Here is a 21,262-nt window from a genome sequence, read left to right on the forward strand (position 1 = left end):
AAATAACTCCTACACATGCACTCATGCAGGCACATACATGCGTACGTGCGCACACATATTCATGTACATATGTGTGTGTGTGTGTGTGCACATGCTCGGCAAGTATTCTACCATTGAACCATATCCCCAGCTCTCATGGCACTGATCTGGCTAATTAGGTGTGAGGAATCCTTTGGGCCAGACTCAAGCAAGCTGGTTACTACATCTTTCCTTTCTGTCACCAGCGTGTTGCTGACATGGAAACTCATGGTGACAGGAGAGGAAAGGTGACCCGCCCTCCTTCCCAAATGCTGACAGCTCAGCTTCCCCATCTGATTTTCCCTGGTGACAGAACCACAGAAGGGCATCTTAAAGTCAGTTTACCCATCATCCTCTTCTGTTAGACGGCAGCATTGTGCCTAGAGGGAAGGCAGTGACTTGGCCCAGTCTGCTGAGCCTTCTGTTTTTGTTTTTGTTTTTGTTTTTGTAAGCTCGGGAAAGCCGGAAGCAGGTTGGGTGTATGAAGGATTTAATTGTTGACACTCTGTGCTTGAAAACCTGTGATGCATGGGGGGCATAGGCACTCCCCAGGATTCCTTGGGGAATCTGTACATCTTTGTCTCCTCGGGGAGTGGAGGGTCTAGTCTGTGTTCATTTCCTGCCTTTGAGCACATCTGTATTGGCGCGTTAATGATCTCAGATCCTAAATACCGACCTTTACTGACTTGTTCCTTTGTATTCTCAAAGCTCTGGCACAGACACTACGTCGTCCTCCACGTGCCTTCTCCTGGTTTTATTCTTGGGCTTCTTTGCAGGGATATGCAAAAGCAACTGGCTGTGAGCCGCCCTCTCCATTTTGACACTCCCTCCTCCAACAGTTCCTGATACACAGCTCCCAACAGGCTTTTTCCTGGTCAACTTCATCAACGTCTTTTTCTCTTCAAAGTGGGATCACGTCCCCAGAAGTGGCAGTCCAAGTGTGCTAGGAAAAGCCCAAGCTAGAACTACTATCAAGGAAAAAAGCACATGTGCCACCTGAGACAGCGACAGGTTCATGTCCTGTCCAGCTCACTGCTGGTTCTGTTGTCACTTTGCCTCCAGGCAGTTCTTACTCTCATGGCCGCTTCTTTTCATCCTTAAATCAGAATTTATACTTTGTCCAGTCTGCTTTTATCCATTCTTTTTTTTATGTAGATGAGTTGTATGTATGTATGTATGTATGTATGTATGTATGTATGTATTGTATCATACACGCCTGGTACCTTGGGGAGTCAGAAGATGTACAGATGGCTGTGAGTCACCAGGCAGGCGCTGGTAACTGAACCCAGGTCCTCTGCAAACACAAGTGCTCTTGAGCCACTCTCCAGCCGTCCCCCAATTTATCTGTTCTTTCCTTGGGGAATTGTATTATTCATCGTTCACACACAAGTGGGAGTCTTGCGTAATTCCGGTTCAAGCCGCTGTTGAAGGAGTGAAGCGTTGTTTTGGTTTAATCCCTTCACCTGTTTACATATTCACAATTATGTGTGCTCGTGGGATATAAAGTCCGACGTTTTCAAAGGTGCATCACAGTGATCAGGTCAAGGTGACTGATACCCGTCACCTCCGTTACTGACCATTTCTTTGTTTTTAGGAACATTCAAAATCTTCTCCGGGTTATTTTGAAATATATAGCTAAATGTTGTCAAACAACTAAATAGCTACATCTTTATGCTATAAAATAGTAGAATTTTCTTCTCCGACGATGATTTCCTTTTGATTTGTTATTATTTTTTTTATCTGAATTGGTGTTCTGCCTGATTGTCTGTGTGAGGCAGTCAGATCCCCCAGGCTGGTGTTATAGGCAGTTGGGAGCCACCATGTGGGTACTGGGAATTGGATCCAGGTCCTCTGGAAGAGCAGCCAGTGCTAACTAAGCATCTGTGTAGCCCCAGGAGTTTTGTTTAGTTTTGTTTTGCTTTGCTTTTTAGGGACTGGAAGTGGAGCACAGAGGTAGAGAGCTCACGGAGCAGATATGAGGCCCTTGGGTCCAATCATCAGGACTGCAAAGCAAACACAAAAAGAAACCTCAAAATAATAGTATGTTGGGATTGACTGTTGTGGGGAAACCCTGCTTGAAGCTCCTGTTTCTAAGAGAAATAAATAAGAATTTTTGAGTCTGTAGGGTCTTCTGTTCGCTTGAGGAATTGGGGATCAATCACTTCAACAACTGAATTTATTAAAAGAGGGAGCTGGCTGATGAGCCTCAGTGCATCGGCCCGGGTTTCGGTCCCGGCCCTAGCTGGACACTGAGCACTGTGTCCGGGAAGGGATGGCGTCTAATGCGCATGTCTGTGTGTTGCAGTTACCTCGCTGAGCAGTGCTGGAATGGCGGCTTCATCTACCTGATCATGCTGCGGCGCTTCAAGCAGAAAGCCCACGTGACTTACAATGGCAACAGCGGCAACAGCTCAGAACCCGGAGAGACACCGACCTTGGAGCTGGGCGACCAGACTTCAAAAAAGGGAAAAAGAACAAGAAAGTTTGGGGTCATTTCCAGACCCTCTATCAGCAAGACCCCTGAAGACTCCAAGAGCAGCAGTGGCTGTGACACAGTCGATGATCCCAATTCGGAGTTGGAGAACGGCGCAGACCCCGAACTTGGAAATGGCCATGCCTTTGAGCTAGAAAATGGCCCGCATTCTCTCAAGGATGTGGCTGGACCCCATCTGGAGAGGTCAGAAGCGGACAGTGAGGTAGAGCTCAGAGTTCCAAAGACAGAAGCCCCTCTGAGTGACAGCAATGACAAACGCCGCTTCTCAAAAACTGGGAAGACCGACTTCCAGTCCAGTGACTGTCTGGCGCGGGTAAGGTGCAGTCGGGACTATAGAATCTGATCTATTTTTTTTTTTAAACTTTCTTCTAAATAAATGAGTGTGTGTGCACATGCTTGTGTGTGAGGGTGTGTGTGTGACTGCTTGTCTGTCCGTCGGTGTGTGGGCACATGTGCACATGTATGTGGACAATCAAAGATACTATCCCTCAGGTGCCCTCCACCTTGTCTTTTGAGACGAGGTCTCTCCCCAGCCTGAAACTCACCAGACAGCTTAAGCCAACTGGCTGGAAAGGCCCTAGGATCTGCCTAATACCCATGCTCTCTTTCTGGCTTTTTCTATGGATTCCTGGCATTGAATTTGGGTCCTCGTGCTTACAAGGCAAGCTCTCCACTCTCTGAACAGCCATTCTCTTGGCCCTAGAATCTGAATTTTAACATGAATACTGTTGACATTGCTTTTCAAGTTTAGAAAATACACCTCAGATTGCCTTGTTCTTTGAAGCCAAACATCGAGATAAAAGATTAGAGGCGGTAACAATAGCAGGGAAGTCCAAGTTGTTGAATCCCACTTACAGAGCCAGTGAAGTGGTCCTAAGTGGAAAATTGAAGCCTTCTGTGGCAAAATTTGAGCCCTCCGAGGCCCAGATAAAGCATCAAGCAGCCTTGGTATTCATCACCACTGTCTCAGAGAAATTGCTACTTCAAGGCCAGAGATTCCCGGTGGTAGCCGTCATACAAACATCCATGCTCAGTGTGACACAGGAAAGGCGGCCGACACAGGGAAGCATCTGCTTTTATTTTTAACAGTTCAAAGCCAGCGCTATTTTTAAGAGATCATGTTGTTACACTGGCAGATTCCAGTGACATACAGGAGCGTCTTGCCTAAAGCTCATAGAATTGGTTTCCCTGTCAAGTCAAGGCTGGTCCTGTGGAAGTGAGAGACTAGCGGCAGAATAACCTTCACCACAGGTTGTCTCCCCGGCATCCTGTCTTAGTGGCATGTCTGTGACAGGAGTCCTCTGGGCGGAGTATGCTGTGGAAACAATAGCTTCCTGAGTGGGTACTGACCAGTTTCTCTGACAGGGAAGACACCTCTAGGGGTGAAAGGCAAAGGCGGAACGAGGAGGGAAAGCACCACGCTTGGGTTTGCTGCTGAGAAAGTGCACCCTTGGGAGTGAGTGGGATGTCTATACACTTAACCAGTCCAAACAGGATTTCGAAGGTATGAAAAAAAAAAAAAAACACTCTCTTCAGCAGAAAGCCCTCTACAGAGACAACATTCTCTGTGGACAAATGGAGGAACAAATAGGGAGCAAGGCCATGTTTCTGTCAGTGCTTTCTCTTAATTTTATGACCTTTCCCTAGGTGGTTTAAAGATTAAACAAGGATACACCTTCAGTCCCAGCACTCAGGAAGCAGAGGCAGGCGGATCTCTGAGTTTGAGACCAGGCTGGTCTACAGAGTGAGTTCCAGGACAGCCAAAGTTACTGTCTTGGGGGAAAAAAAAACAAAAACAAAAACAAAAACCTAAAAGGCCTAATATTCTGTATTCTGGCTGTTCTAACTTGGTTAGAGTCTTTAACCCCCATCATGGTTAGCCTGTGGCTTCACAGTGAAACTTTTAAGTGGATAGCTTTGGCTTCCTTGGTCATGTTAAGCGTTTGGTGCCAAAGGAGGTTGATTCTCACAGTCTAAAAAAATCAGCTCATAAAATTAAATTTCTGGCATAGACTGTGAAGATGCCATAAGTCCCTACTGCCTACCTTATGTGCACAGGGTCAAAATGACCCAGAAAGTATAAAGATTTAAGAAATGCAACCTCTAGTCTGTTGCTGTGGGGATAATTTTAAAATATTTTAAAATTACGTTTTGCACATTTGTATTTGGGGCGGGGCTGTGCCTCCCACAGCGCATGCGTCAGGTCAGAGTTTGAAGGAGCCAGCTCTCTTGTTCCACCACGTGGTCCCATGGATTGAACTCAGGTTGGCAGCAAGCACCTTCACCCACAGAGGCATCCATCATCCCTTCAACTCCTGGGGGAAATTTTTTATAGCCACATTTCTTCTAGAAGAGGGGGATCTGTCACCTGCAGTGGTGTTGTTCCTGTGTCTCCATGACCCACAGACTGATGGCTGGCCCCAGTCCTGCTGTAGGTGTTAGAAAGTGAGAACGGACCACATGTCTGGGCTTTACCCACCAACCCAGAGGCTTCCTCCCCGGTGCGTTCGCTCAGGATAGAGGCCGATGAGCTACTCATGGCTCCCTCCACTTTTCAACAGTAGCCTTGACGTACCCTCCATGAAGACTAGTTGGCTTCAGGGGCTGCTGTGAGTGAATTTTTTAAATTTATTTTCACACCAGAGCAGTTGAGACCAAGGTCATGCTTAAAATGGAATTCCCAGCAAACAGCTCTTTGCCTCTGAAGTCTTTGGGGAGAGGGATTCCTTTCTGTTTGAGTAATAGGAGATTTAACATGTCACGTGTGATTCCGTTTCTGCTTTACTAATGATTTAACATCATCCACGGAGATGTAATAAGTTACAGGAAAGACCTAGAAGGCCCAGCCAGACCGTTTCGCTCAGCCGGTTCCCCTTTATTATCGACTTCTTTGTTCTGAGAAAACACTACACTAAAATAAATCCCAGGTTATTGTTTCCACACACCGCTCTCCCTTAGCACAGCAACGAGAAATATATTTCTTCCTAATGATTTCGTTTTGTTGTTGAAACAGCGCTTGTCACACACTTCTCGTTGGCCTGGTCCCTATGTAGCTCAGGTTAGCCATGAACTTACAACAGTCCTTCCTCAGCCTCTCCGGGGCTGACGTTACCTGTGAGCCACCATGCCAGGCCGCAGATATTTTCTTTAAAGAATATATTTTAATATGTACCTGTGTGAGCCTGTGTGAGTTGACGGGCACCACATGTGTGCAGGAGCCCTCAGAGGCCAGAAGAGGGTGTTGAGATCCCCCCAGAGCTGGAGTTACATGCAGTTAGGAGCTGCTGTATGGGTGTCGGGAAGCAAACCCAGTTCCTCTGAGAGAGCAGTAAGCATTCTTAACTGCTCAGCCATTTCTCCAGAGATCAAATATTGTCTTTTAAATTGATATGTTTATGTAAAACGGTAGTTGAAACAATAAAGGTATGAGGAGATTACTCCTTTTAAAATGTAAAACTTGGGTCCATCTTCTAAATCACAAGAATACCTCAGTGCATAGATGAGCAGTTTTAGAGATGGCCTCAGGGTGATTTTACCATCCAAGAAGACGGCGTCTCTGTATGTTGACCTAGAATGTGTCTTTTTGTAAAATATCAAAAATGCACACAGCCAGTTGCGGGCAGGGGGAAATCCCACCAGGCCAGACAGTGTACTTCTGACTGCTGGATGTGTCGTGGGTGCAGTGGTATCTAGCCCCAGTAATCACAGTTCACCCCATACAGCATCAGACCTTTTCCCTTAATGTGATTCACTGGGGACCTCAGACAGGTACCCTAGATCTGAATCTGCAAGAAAGGGTGGGACATCTCCCACATGGCCACTGATTTGACTAAGGGCAGCAGGGTAAGGAGGATTCTCTTCTAAGAAGACCCCACTAACGCTGGGGGAACACATCGCCCCCTGTGGGCATATCTCCTGGGTCCCGATCTGCTCCTCACCTCTCTTCTTCTTCTCTAACATTTATACCAACTGCCTACCTGTATTAGTTAAGGTTTTACTTCTGTGAACAGATACCATGACCAAGGCATATAAAGGCATACATTTAATTGGAGCTAGCTTAGGGCTTTAGAGGTTCAGTCCATCGTCATCAAGGTAGAAGCAGGGCAGCATCTAAGCAGCCATGGTGAAGGAGGAACTGAGAGTTCTACATCTTCATCTGAAGGCTGCTAGTGGAAGACTGATCTTCAGGCAGCTAGAACAGTGTCTTAAGCCCACGCCCACAGTGACACACCTACTCTGACAAGGCCACACCTCCTAATAGTGCCACTCCTTGGGCCAAGCATATACAAACCATGACAGTACCTATCGTAGACACTTCATCTAGTGCCTAAGAGTCAGTGCAAGCCTTTCCTGAATAGTGAGCTCACCCCACTGTTCTAGTCTTGCTTGGTCCTCTCCAAGTTTGGGTGATCACCTATTCAGGGTTGTCTGAGACTTCCCTATTTGTCACTGAGCGTGCTAGCAAAGCCCTCTTGGTAAAGTTTGCTGAGCCACTCCCCTCTCCCTTACCTCACATCTATACTTTTACCAAGTCCTGGCAGTGCTGTCTCCCGGTAAGCCTTCACAGCCCCAGCTATCTTTTATCCCCCAATGCCAGAACATGAGGTGGGGCAGGTGTAAAAAGTTGTCTCCTACCCATGGTTCCTCAGCCACTGTCCTTCCTCCCAGTCATCCACTGTATCTTTGATGGACCATTCTGAAGGTTGCTCATTCCCATACACACACACACGCACGCACGCACGCACGCACGCACGCACGCACGCACCCACACACACACACACACTATAGTTAAGCCCTTTGGATGAGTCTACATACCTTGATATTTCGTTCAAGGCTGTCTATTCTGATTCTATACTTAAGTTTCCGCCTCAGACTGCTTTATATTTAGTGAATTTTAAAAGATATGATAAAGGATTCACATGCACAGCTAACTGAAAGAGTGAGGTCCAAAGCCCCACCCCCAACACAAGAGTTGGGATGTATTCCTTCCTGGGGCTGCATTCCCAAAGCCAGAGACACTCAAGGCCCATGCACAGGATCTCCAGTTTGCACAGAGGCTTCATCTTGGAAAGTGTAATCTCATTGATTCAAACTTCCACTCCTCCCAGAGGATGGGGTGGGACCCAAGTTCCAAGCTCCTAGTGCTGTGGGGCCAGACTTCTGCTGAAGGTAGCAAGGGTTCCTTAGTGCAGCCACCACTGTGTTGGCTAAAACTTTCACCAGAGGAGCTGGGGTTTGCTCTTGAGCCGTGTGGACGCGGCACTCTGCCCGACAGCTCTTCCTCTTTCCACTGTCTCTTAGTTCCCACCTTCCTGGGACATCAGCCATCCTGATGCATGTCTGAAAGGGACCTCTGTGGCCTTCTGGAAACCTGTTCAGGCCGCTGCACTCTGGGCTCCTGCGTTGCCTCACTGCCTGCCCATTGGGACATGACATGTAACATGACCATATTAATGACCACATGCTATCTCTGTGTCTCTATTTTACCCTAAAGGGTGGGGCCTTATATGTCTTCTTTTATTTATTTTTTTTTAAATTTTCATGTGTATTATTTTGTCTACATGTATGACAGTTGTGAGCTGCCATGTGGGTGCTGGGAATTGAACCTGGGTCCTCTGGAAGAGCATCCAGTGCTCTTAACAGCTGAGCCATCTCTCCGTCCCCATGCATATGTGTTCTTGTCACCAGCTCTAGCTCAGGGCCTTGTACCTGAAGTGCTTTGTATATCCTTATTAACGAAGATGCCCCAAGACACCAAGAATAGATGGGACAATAGATTCCAACCTCAGGTCCTCTGTCCCCATCACGGTGGCCTCTAAACCGCCTTGGCTTTTCTCTGGTGTGATCTCTTGCCTGTAAACTGAGCGTTGTGATCTGGTGACTAAGGGACTTTAAACCCTGACGTTGCGACTGTGCACTTTTCCAATCTTAGGGATCATTCTAAATAAGAAGGGATAAGCAAATGCTTTCAGAATAGGTTCGCAGCGAGGGCCAAACATTTACTGCAGTGAAATTCTGTTTCAGTGATGTGTCTTCTCACATTTGGAACAAAGATGCTATTATAAAATGCTCTTTTGGCTCCCGGCAGAAATGAGGTCATTTAAATGCTGCCTGGCAACTCTCTCGTGCGCCGCCCTGTTTTAGTAAATAAATCCCCGTGCTGGCTTCAGTGAAGTATTGCACGTGTGAACTCACACAGTAGTCACGGCTTACAGGAAAGGCTAACGCTCTGCTGTTAGTACAGAAGTCCGTAGCCGCCTGTTTTTAATCATTTGGCTTTTTCTCCACAAACACACAGGCGTCTCGTTGCCCTTTAAGCCATTCTAATAGGAAACTAATGCTCAAGCCATCTGTCTAGACAGGGCCTGTCTTGGAATCCAGTTGTCTCTACTGCTAGATCTGTGTCCACATGCCGGTCACTGGCAAACACACAGGTCTCCCTTCTGGAAGAGCCTCTTAATGTCCCTCTCAGTGGTGCCCGGAGAACCATAAGATTTGTGGATAAGCATTCTATGCTGGTTAATTCCTCCACACTTATGGAATATAGTTATGTTATGTTCTAGTTGCGAGAGAATTCATTTGGTAAGTGGCTCAATGTCATTTGTAACCTAGAAGGGGTTATAAGCAATAAAGGAGCCTATAAAATATCAGATAATGACAAGTGCCATTAGTGACCTAAACCAAAGTGGACAGGGAGATGGCAGGACTGTCCCCCGCAGGGATAGTTGATACCAGGTGTCGGCAAAGGCAAGCTCCCTAAAGAGGTGCTGTGTAAGCTGAGCCTTGTCCTGCGAGAAGGTCTCAGGAGAACCAGCAAAAGCCATTGCAAGCAGCAGGAGCAAGAGGGTGTTCCAGGAATAAGAAGCAGCCTAGGAGAGGACAGGCTAGCTTGGAAAGTTGTTTTGTACAGTCCAGAGGATGATCTATATAACCGTAGTCCATACTTTTCCAGGGGGTTGATTAAGTGTGTAGCAAGTCAGGGTACAAGAGTACACAGCAAATTAGATAGGTAACTATCCAAATAGCATTAAACCAGGGACTCAAAACACCCAGCAGAAATCAAATGGGGAAGCCCCTCTTAAGACAGCCAGCTAGAATTCCCAATTAAGAGAATCCCAGGCAGATCAAAAGGACCCCTCCAGTGAGGCTTCAAGTAAAAGAATGAATGTCAGCGGAGAGACAGATAACACCATCAAAATGGAGCTCACAGTACCCAGCAGAAACTGGCTTGACACAGTCAGCTGCAGTCCTGACCAAGCCTTCTCTCCACGGCTGAGCTTCCAGCTTCCCCTCCCCTCCATAGACATTTTTACCCCGCCGATACACAGTGTTAATGTCTGTTGGAATTGGTCACCCTCTGCCTTTTCTGAAGGCTGCAGTGCTTTTATTCTTGTGCTTTTTGGCCTTCCCTGTTACAGTGTTAGGGTGGCCATCCCATCCCCAGACAGGGAACTTGGAGACAAACCTGGTTCTGAAATAGGGGAGCACAAGTCCTGTTCAAGAGCTAGCATCTCAATAAACTCAAACAACCCATGAATGTTCATAGTGGATGGAAAGACGTGTCCACAGACCAGAGTCTGGGTCCTGTTCTCAGCCCACGGCTAGTTTAAGCCCTCGAGGGTCAGAAGCAGGGAATGCGCTAGCCTGTTTCTAAGGCGTTTCCCTTTTAGTAGCAAGCATCCTGTAGAATGGACTAGTAAACAAAGAGACCAGATTACAGGCTCTTATGAGCACTCAAGCCAAAGACGCTAGTGGCTTTGGTGAGAGTGGTAGTGGAGAAGATGAGAAGTAAGATATGGGATCTATTGAGGCCGCAGACCCCACAGATCTCTCCATCAGACATGGATTTGAAGCTGACGCATCCTCTGCACTCTGGCCTTTTCCTCCTGAGGTGAGAAATCCAGGAGTTGAGGTCTGAATTAGATACCAGAGTGGAGTTGTAAGCAGGCAGTTGAACTACAGTCCCTATTTGTTTAAGGGAGCCTATTTCCTTTTGACCAGTACTGACTCTAGCCTAGTAAATTTGAAATATCTATTTTATTTTTAAGGAAGCATTGCTTTAGCCCTGAGTAGCTTAATTTCACAGCAATGATTATACAGTTAAGCTGATAGCATTTTCTTTTTCTTTTCTTTTTTTAAAAGATTTATGTATTTATTTTATGTATGAGTACACTGACACTGTCATCAGACACACCAGAATCGAGCCTCAGATCCCATTTTGTGAGCCACCTAGTTAGTGGTTGCTGGGAATTGAACTCAGGACCTCTGAAAGATCTGTCAGTGCTCCTAACCACTGAGCCATCTCTCCAGCCCAGCATTTTCTTCTGTTGCTATGTCTTCATTTAAACTCCTCCAATAGACTATGACATTCTAAGCAATGTTATTATCTCATTAGTCTCATTGGACATCCCCTTATAATCTCTGCATTTGACTGCCATCTTGTTGCATACAAGTAAAGACAAGGGAGGGGCTAACATGGCTCTGTTGGTAAAGCTGGACCACGTGAAGACTCAGGTTTAGATCCATATGTAAAGGCAGGCACATACATGTCTCTAACCCAGTGCTGGTGGCACAGGCGATCCCAGGGCTCACAGGTCAGTCAATCCAGCCAAGCCAGTGGCTCCAGGTTCAGTGAGACCTTATCCAGTGTACAAGCCAAGAAGACACCCAACATTATTAACCTTCCACCCCCATGTGCATAAATAATGCACATCTCCCCGCCCCCAACAATAACATCACACACACACACACACACACACACACACACACACACACACACACACACACAAAGTGAAGAAGTCTGGTTTCTAACTAAACTAGTCGAAATGGAAGCAAGAAAAGAACAGTTGGCGGTGGCCTATCTTACAGACTCTAATTTATACCCTGTGAAGCCATTTGTATTACAAATGTGTGTAGTACTTTAATGTGTGTGTGTCTGTGTGTGTGTGTGTGTGTGTGTGTGTGTGTGTGTGTGTGTGTGTGTGTGTAGGCACAGCGTGCATGTGGAACTCAGAGGATAATTCTGGGCCTCCCCGTTTGCTCTGAGGCACTGTCTCTCCACTGCCTGCTCCAGGTCACATGACACATGAGCTTCCATGGGATTCTCCTGTCTCTGCCCCCCATCTCACCACAGCAGCGCAGGAATTACAGATGCGTGCCACAACACCTATTTTTTTTTTTAACATGGATTCCAAGGATCCAAACTGGGCTTCCATGGAAGGCAAGCGCTGTCACCTGCTGGGCTACCCCTTGTCCTTTGGTGTTTTTAAGTAGCTGTGTGTTGGGCTCAGGAACCTATGAAGTACGAGGATGTTCTTCACACAAACTTCACAATATACATTAAGGCCTTTTCTACCTCTATGGGCATAGTTTTGTTTTGGTTTGCAGTTTTTGGTTTGTTGTTGTTGTTTAAATCACAGGTCCTATTTTTTAAAGCATTTAAAAGTGAGAAGGAGTAAATTTAGTATTTCCCTCTCTGTGAACCATACCTACATATTCTGCTTAACACAAGGACAGCAAAACAGAGGAGGGGAGTTACCTGAACTAATAATGGGGATAGATTTTTAATACTTGGAGGTAAGACCAAATGAATTTTCTTTGAGTCTATTACTCCAGTAATGGACACTACTGCTCTTTGAAAGGAGAGCCAAAGATCTCCTAGGCTGGGGGAGAAGGAGCCATGTCTTAGCTGCTAGAACCCAGGGGTAGAAAAGGCAAACGGCTGCTTTACTCTCCTGAACCCAGGGAACTCATGGGGATGCTGGCGTGGGGGACACTCCTGAGCGCATGGAACCTGACCGGCGTATCCCGAGTCCGTTCCTTCCAGCAGTGTGAGCTAGGACTTGGTTTCCTGTGTTGGATCTATTGCAAGCCGCCCCGTTGGCAGCCGCTCTGATTCCCAAGGATGGCTTTTGGAAATAATAGAGCTCTGAGGGCTGTGAAAGCCAGGGAGGGTGTTTCCGAATGGAGAAGAGGAAGGTGACCCGGAGGTCAGAGGCAGCAAACCAGAGCTGTGGAGTTCAGAGCCAGACGACTGGATGAAGTAGAGCCTGTTGACAAGTTCACGAACTGCTGCGGTAAGCCAGTGACTTCTGAAGTTGCATTTGGCCAGACAGGCTGCCTTCGCCTGTGGTCAGTGGATGGAGGAGACAGCTGGCACCGCTGGAATGGTGGAGCCCCACAGAGCGGCGCTGTACAGAAGTGTAGGACCCACCAGGTCTCTGCCCAGTAATAATCTCTCCAGCCACTGCAGTTGGTGCACGTCAATGGCTGCTCTACATCTGGGTCTGTTACTCTTCATGCGGTTTCATTTCAGTTTCTGACAGAGCGTACCTTGGGCTTTCTAAAGGCTTCACATTCGCCCTGTTTTGTAAGCAGCTCTAGTGGGCAGGTTGCCTGTTTCCAGGGAGATGGAAGCTTCATTCCTACAGGATCCTAGTGGTTCCCCTAGGACCACTAGGGATTAAGAAGGCAGATGCTGGGGAGTGTTCTTTGACTCATGGCCACATCCTGGTGTTTTAAAAAAAAAAAAATAGTATTACAGAACTCAGCCTAAACTTGTAAGAAGAATCACTTTTAACGATTTTTATGGGACTGGAGAGATTGTGCAGTGGTTAGGAGGGACAGAGGTCAGTTTTCAGAGTCCACATCACGTAATTTACAACTGCCTGTAACTCCAAGGTATGATGCCTTCTTCTGATCTTTGTGGGCACTTAGACATACACATGTGCACACAGTCAGACACACATACATCTCTTAATATCAAATTCATCAATTTTTCATTTGGGTTTCTCATGTACATATTTTAAGGAAGTATAAGATTCAGCTCGATTTGGTTTTACATGCTTAGTTGGTTTTTTTTCCGTAATTGATTGAGTGATCCTGATCTGAACATCAAAACTCCAAAATACTCAAAATCTAAACGTTGTTATGATGCTGTAAGTGGAAGATTCCACGCTATGACCTTTGAGATGACTCATAGTCGAGATAACAAGTGGACTGAAGAATTGACTAACACTACTACGAGTTTATATAAGCTGCATATGAAATAAATGAACTTCATATTTAACTTTGTGCTCTATCCCCAAAATATCTCAGTGTGCATGCATAACTATTCCAAAAGGGTAAGAAACCTGAAGCACTTTGGTCCCAAGCCTCTCATGAGGGAAACTCAGCAAAGACTATATGGTTCCCGTCAACATCTGCTCAGCCTTGTGCTGCCGCCGCCTGTTTCTATGGATGCTGCACCGAGACCTCCAACAAACCTCGAAACAGTAATAACGGCTGTCACGTTAGAAGCAAGGGAAGGCATCTCTGATTAGGTGGCCCTCTAAGTTATAAATGGCAGAGTGTCCCGTAAACTAGGAGAGGTTTCTTGGTACCCAAACCTGAGCTGAGCTTTCCTCTTTCACCTTCCTGTGTGTATTAGCAGCTGTACAGAAGTAAAAGGGTCCCAGAGTAAACCAGTGTTTGCCTACACAGTGGCACCTGCATCCCAAGCGGAGGATGCGTTACCCACAGGACACAAATAGACAAAAATTAGATACTCGGCTGCCGCCCACACATGTGGACAGTGATTCCCTATAGTATGACACAGACAGAACATTTCCGTTATTCTAGAAAGTTCTATGGGACGGCACCGACAGCCAGACTTTGGTCCAGCTAACAGAGACCTTTTCTCCCATGCTGATTTGTGACATTTGGTGACAAGTGATGGATGCCTGGCCTAACGTGACGGTGCTACTCTCCCATGTCAGTACTGTGTGTCTGTCAGCATCCTTCACGCATGCTCACTTTTTCTTCCAAGGAGGAAGTTGGCCGGATATGGAAGATGGAGCTGCTCAAAGAATCAGATGGGCTGGGAATTCAGGTTAGTGGAGGCCGAGGATCAAAGCGCTCACCTCACGCTATCGTTGTCACCCAAGTGAAGGAAGGAGGTGCCGCTCACAGGTGACTAGATAACTCTCCCCTATCCCTCTGTCCCTTGTCTCTCTCCTCCCTTCCCTTGGGCGCTGGGTGCTCTTTCACTTGACTGAAACTCGGTAATTATATTATGGTTCATAAAGATTTGTAGGAGCACGGGATGAAAACAGACAAGAGCTGTTCTCACCGAGCCTGCCTCTGAACACAGGAAGTGGCTCATTAGGAAGGATGCTTAGGATATGCTAAACCATGGGGCAGAAATTTGACTTCTTTGTGCTCCCTATTAGATTGCTCACTTATCCTAGCTCTTGGCATGCTGGCACTGACTGGAGGAATACATGCTTATTTATCAAGAAAGTGCCCCCCAACACCTCACAATCCTGACATCTGAAGTCCTGTGAGTCAGTGACTAATGATCCAGGGAAGTGACACTGTCTTCAAAGGTGGCCACTGTGCAAATGTGTCAGATCTATCAGAATTAAGCACACGCACACACGTGCTTGAGGTCACATGTCTCTATTGCACATGAGAAGGGGAAAATAAATGTAAATCTCTGTGTAACCTAAAAAGCAGCACTTGAAAGCATATTTTCTTTTGATCTGAACAACTGCGTGAAGTGGCGAGAGGGACTGTGTTTAGCTGGAGCATGTATGAAAAAGGGTGCCTGAGTGTCCCCTAATGCCAAGCCTGGTCTTCGCTGTACTACCTGCTCCCCCTTGTGCGGAGCGTCTGCTACTTACCGGGTGCAGTAGGGTATGTATGCGTGCTGCCACGCCCACATGACTCCAATCACAGTACACGGAGAATGGCGATGATAGGGAAGTGATTGTCTTTTATCTAGTCTGAGATTTCTTCAGGCAGGGGAGCCAGATCCTAAAAGGGATACGGCAGGCCACAGCAATGTCAGCCTCTCCAAGACCAAGAAAGAAAAATCTAACTCATACGGTAGAGTCGAAGGAGCTAGGTTTCTGGATAACAGAAAACTAAGGAGAGGACCAGGCAAACTAGCCGACCGCTTCTGGATCTTCATCCTCACATAGCAGGATGCTAAAAACCAAACTAGCAGTAAGATTAATTCCAACGGTCAATTATCCAAGGGACAGGATTAAGAGATTAAGACTTTAGATGGTTTGAACCCAGATGAGCATCATTAAACTTCCTGAGTGGCGTCCCTGATATGCCCCGAGGAACTCAGCAGCTAGCGGTTTTCCCATTAATGGTGTGTCTTCCGTTCTGGTCGGTCTAGCAGGTTGGCAATTGGGAAACTCCTGTGCTCAGAGATAAGCTTCACGTAGAGATGATGCTCTTGTTGTTTTCCTGTCAGAGCTGGGGCTAAATCAGTCCCATCGTTTTTCTTCTCACGCTTAGCCTGGAGTGGTGTGTGTGTGTGTGTGTGTGTGTGTGTGTGTGTGTGTGTGTGTGTGTGTGTGTCTTCCCTGTGGTATATGACTCATCAGCGGGGCATTCGAGTCTATGACAGGAGATGAGAGATGGACTTAGGAGCAGAAGAAGCGAAGGGATGGGCTGGGATGTCTTGGTGGTGGTGGGAGTAAGCCCACCAGCCATAGCCAGGTCCCCTCCTCCCATAGGATCAGCCCCGACCCCCACACCTCCATGAGGTGAGGCTCCAGGGTGTCCTTCCCTCCTGACATTCCCATTCCCCCTCTCTCGCCATGCTAAGTAACTGGTGGGGCCCTTAGCATTTCTCTACTGTAGGGAGTTTTGAAAACAGAAGGCAGAGGCTTTTGGAAGACCCTTGTGCCCTTTATCTCCTATTAGAGCCTAAACTCATAGAAAGATTTTAAGTCCAAGAAGAAGGAGATGAGAGAGATGTGTTGAAGGCAGAAAGGAGGACGAAAAGGTGGAAGGGGAGACGTTGGTTGATTGACTGGGAGGAGCACAGAAGAGAGAGCTGTGTGGACCCGGGAGGGCGCAAGGTGTGCACAGCTTCCACAGTAGGACCTGGTGGTGATGGCAAGGGTGACAAGGATGGACCCTGAGGCCCACGATTTACCAGATTTACTGTCTGAGTGTTAGACACCTTTTAGACCATGGCCAGCTCAGTGGAGTCCCCTGAGAAGCCAGTTTCTAGGGTTGTGTGCAGTGAAGGCGGTGACCTGCCCTGAGGAGACAGCCCCAGTGACAGCAGAGTCTCCTGTCCGCTAGTGAGACAGAATTGCAGAGTCAGCCCTAACTTAAGTGGAAAAGGACCAGGTTTTTGCAACCTTGGAAATGAATCAAATCGCAAACCCATAACAATAGCAAGCTCAACACTTCATTGCCGTGATTGGTCCTTCTGCTCCCGTAGTTTGGCCTCCATGGGGACCCAAGAGTGAGCTAAGCCTTGAAAAGCTTTATCATCATGTAGCTCTGTGGTGGGGTGCTGAGCTACCAACACTTACCACAGAGCCCCACCCAGTCCTCAGTTTCCCAGAAAGAACCCTGCCTCTGTCTGATTGGGCGTGTGTGTGGGTGATAGACCGGTGAAGGGCTGCAGGTGGGCTTGACGTGTCTTGGCACTGTCTGTGTTCGGCTTAGCAATAGCCCCGAGCTGATGACAGGGAGGATTAGGGAAAGAATGACTTGACTCTCCCAAAACCTGAGGGTCTTCGTTGGTCTATCACACTAATCATCCAGATGAAGTGTCATTGACATTGTTGTCAGATCTGCTTAGCTTAAGAGTGACTGACTGACAAGGGTCCTAGAGATACTCACTCCTCTCCCGTGAGTCTGGGTACTAGCATCAAAGCCATCTTTTGTCCTCTTTCCTTCCTCTTCCACCTTAACATTGTCCCTTCTCATGACTTTGCTCCTAGAAGATGAAGCTTCTTCTCTACCTCAGAATGTCTTGACAAGGGGTCTTTTTTTCCCATCTCCCTTTCTTCAGGGATGGCAGGCTGTCCTTAGGAGACGAACTGCTGGTGATCAATGGTCACTTACTGGTCGGGCTGTCCCACGAGGAAGCTGTGGCCATTCTGCGCTCAGCCACTGGGATGGTACAGCTGGTAGTGGCCAGCAAGGTAGGTAGTTTTTGTCATTCTCAGTATTTATGATGGTAGTGTGAGTCTGGACGTGAGCCTTCCCCATGCTACACAGGTATGTGCCTGTTTACAGCTTACCTTGTATGCAGTAGCTGTGACTCCACAGGACGTGCACATGTGAAGTCTCTCATCTGAAATGCACTCAGTTATTTCAGTTATTAAAGATGGTTGACTGTTTGAAAAGTCATAGCAAAATGAAGGAGAAGGTAAGGAATAGGGGACACAGACGCATGATAGGAGGGAAGAAGACTGGGTGGATTTTTTTTTTTTTTTGTCACTATGATAAAATGCCTGAGATACGCAACTTAAAGAAGAAGAAAGGTTATTAGGGCTCATGACTTCAGTGTGTGACCCACTGGATTCTTTGCTGGGCCTACGACCAGGCAAAAACATCATGACAAGAGTATGGTGAGTAAAGGAAAGCTGTTTGCCCCATGCAGTCAAGAAACAAAGACATTGAGACATGGAGAGACCCTTCAAAGACCCACTTAGTCCAACCAGGCCGCATCTTTCTGTTTCTACCACTTCCCAATACTCCAATTATGAATCCATTAATGGACCCATCCATCTATTAGCTAAGAACATTCAGGGTCCAACCACTTCCCTAAGTCTCCCCTCCAAGCATTGTACCAAGGACCAGGCCTTCAACATAGCTGGAGGTCATGGGGGGTGGGCACTTCACATCCAAACCACCACGGTAAGGAATGCATCTTCTGAGGCCAGAATGAGGAAAGTCTCAGGGCTGTCTGGGGACAGGCCCGGGGCCCTAGTCTAATCACCCTTACAATGTTAGAGCTGGAAGAAGCTCTATGCCTCCTTTGTCCAACCACCTCCACTTTCCCTTCTTCCCCAACTATACAAATAAAGATAGTATAGCAGAGCATCCATGGTGGCTACCGTCTTGCAAAGGTTATGGTGCCATCAACAGTACAGATGGCCAACGCTTGGCATACCACCTTCTGTCCCATTCTGCCGCCATCTCTCCCTCCTGGTTTTCACTTATCTTCATGGAGTCATGAACCCCAGTCTGGGCTCTTTCACTGGCACGTGTTAATGTAATGACTCCATCATGGGCTCTGAGGATCTGCATTCAACAACCCCTGGAGAAAGGCTGCTGATGCCACAGCTCAGAGGGGGCCAGGAGACAATGACTGTTCTCCTGCCATGTCTTCTGGTTGTGCTGTTGAGACCATTAAAGAGGTCCTGTGACTGAGGAGTGAGTAAGCTAGAACCACACGCTGTTTCTCCGCTGTCTGGCTAACTAGGAGAATCTGTGTGAGGCTACACGGAGCTCAGCTCTGCATAGAGGCTGTTGCCAGGGCTTCTATTCCCTTTCCATCTTCCGAATTTTTATTTTGGACCTTGGCATCTGTAGGTTTTCCTGTATTTTTTCTTCTTAAAGTACAAGCTCTAGTGCCAGTTTGAAGAATGCAGTTGGTTCTCCATATCTGTGAGGCTCCATCTGGAGGCTCAACCAACCTCAGATGGGAAGTCCTTAAAGTAACACTTGTATTTTTACTGAACACAGACTCCCCTCCCATTGTTGATCCTTAAATAATCCAGTAGCTATTTATAGAGCATGCACATTGTATGGCAACCTGGGAATTATTTAAGTTATACAGAAAGATATGTATAGCTTTTATACAAATATTATACCATGTTGTAGGAAGGATTTAAGCATCCTTAAGCTCTGGTGTCTGTAGGAAGCCTCTCACAGGTAACAAAAGATAACTATATATAATAGCAAATAGGGGTTAGGGATTTAGCTCAGTGGTAGAGCGCTTGCCTAGCAAGCGCAAGGCCCTGGGTTCAGTCCCCAGCTCCGGAAAAAAAAATAATAATAACAAATAGATTATCTTAAAAAACTCTGCCTTTCTTTCCATCTTTTACCCCAAACCTTTGACTAGAACATTGGGTTTGCCAAGGTACCTCTTTGGTGAATGTTGGAAGCACCTGAGGCAGATCTGAGCCCCCTCTTCCTGGTAGCCCTTTGCTCCCTACAGAGGTCCTGGGGGCCCAGGAACTTCTCCTGAGTCTTTCATACCAGAGGTTTGTCTGCATCTCTCAACAGGGACAAGGAAGAGCAGAGGTCCTGGGGGTTTTCTCTGTCCCCATGCTGACCACTCCATGCAGGGGGACATGGTTCAAGGGAAGAAAGATCACCTCCTCACATTGCCCAGCAGACCAGGAGTTTGACAGCACCCCTGGGTCTTGCACAGAGTCCTGTGTTTGCAGCAGGCCTTTCTCATTTGCACAGCCTCCTCCATCCAAGGAGCAACACAAAGTGTCAGTGTCTGCCCAGGATTATGGCATGCGCCATCACAGTCCCATGCCTATACAGCTTGCTTTAACCTGCTACGTTCGGAGGAGGAATAGGGGGATGTCTTTCCCATGCTAAGCTGTCAATGTGTGGAGACTCGGGCCACTACTGGCTGGCCAGAAGAATCTGTGTAAGGCCACACACAGCTCTGCAGAGCTACGCTGTTGTCATATGAGGGACGCTCACAGGACCTCAAAGAAGGTTCTGAGTAATGCTAAGCTCCCCTACCTACCCGGCACCTTAAAAGGTAAAAGGTAGCGTATATAACAGTTGCCAGACACTAGAATCATCTCACTAGATGCTAGACCAATCCCCCGAAGCGAGTGGATGTTCTTCTTATTCAAAGGTTTCCATTTAAATCCCAGCAGTTATTTAACTTCCTTGGGGGCTGACGGCAGTAGACAAAAGCAGGTTTTCTGCCAAGTCCAATGGATTGTGAAATGTCTGTTGCTGCCATCCACTCAGCCGCCCTAGAGGTAAAGAAGATAGAAAGTGTAACAGAGCAGGGTGTCAGGAAAAGATAGCACGTTCCTCCCAGAGGCTGGGATCTTCATATGGCGGGGCAGCATCCGGGAACCAGTTCTCACACCATGAGATCCTGGGCACCCACCCCGGACCTCAGAGGATAACACCTTTCAGTTCCTGCTGTGTGTCCTGTTGACACTCAGGCTGCGAGCTGTCCAGCCTGCTGCTGGTTCCTAACCTTGTTCCCAGCTGTCTGGGTGCTCACCCATGCGAGAGGAAGAGGAGCATCATCAGTGGGCTCCTCCTGGCGTTCAGCCATTCCTCCTCTTTATCTAACCAGAATAGGATATCCATAGGCTTTGTTTTGTCTTTATACCTGGGGTGTGGAGGATGGGAGAGTTTCCAACTTCCAACTATAAAGAATAACAAAAATGTAAAATCTTACGATTCTAGACCTAGGACGCTTGTCCCAAAACTTTAAGGCATTGTCCGGAAGTATAGTTACCTCATGGAGAGGATGCCAATCCGATCGATGCTTCCACAGAAACAAGTTGTTAGCCCATATCCTAGTAAGAGCTTGGGAGTCTGTGTTGTGAAAGCAGACTTGCCGGTGTGCTAGATAGTTTTTTTTTGTTTTTTTTGTTTTGTTTTGTTTTGTTTTTTTGTCAACTTGATGAAAATCAGGGTTCTCTGGGAAAAGAGAGCTTCTGTAAGTTTAGCCCATAGGCAAGTCTGTGAGAACATTTCCTGGTTGACGTGGGGGTGCCCGGCACACTGTGGTAGTATCACCCCTGAACAGGTGGTCTGAAGTTCTATAAAAACAAACTGAGCAAGCAGGCCATGGAGAGCAAAGCCGGAAACAGCCTTCCTCTACAGCCTCTGCTCTAGTTCCTACTTCCAAGTCCCTGCCCTGGGCTCTATCATCCCATCCTGATAGCGCGTGCGAGCGTGCCCTGGAACTGACATTATAGACAGTTACGAGCTACCTATGCGGGCTCTGGG

At 47.2% G+C, this 21,262-nt stretch overlaps 1 protein-coding gene across 1 annotated transcript in view; it reads left to right on the plus strand.

The window, feature by feature from the left end:
• Positions 1-21,262, plus strand: part of Pdzd2 (PDZ domain containing 2) — a 231,105-nt gene that overhangs the window by 126,796 nt on the left and 83,047 nt on the right. Inside the window, exons 2-4 of the mRNA XM_032898761.1 lie at positions 2,324-2,825; positions 14,319-14,461; positions 17,322-17,454. Coding sequence (XP_032754652.1) covers positions 2,324-2,825; positions 14,319-14,461; positions 17,322-17,454 — 778 coding nt within the window. The remainder of the gene's footprint in view (positions 1-2,323; positions 2,826-14,318; positions 14,462-17,321; positions 17,455-21,262) is intronic.

The sequence above is a fragment of the Rattus rattus genome, chromosome 3, assembly GCF_011064425.1.
Source record: "Rattus rattus isolate New Zealand chromosome 3, Rrattus_CSIRO_v1, whole genome shotgun sequence".
In the NCBI taxonomy this organism is placed as follows: domain Eukaryota; kingdom Metazoa; phylum Chordata; class Mammalia; order Rodentia; family Muridae; genus Rattus; species Rattus rattus.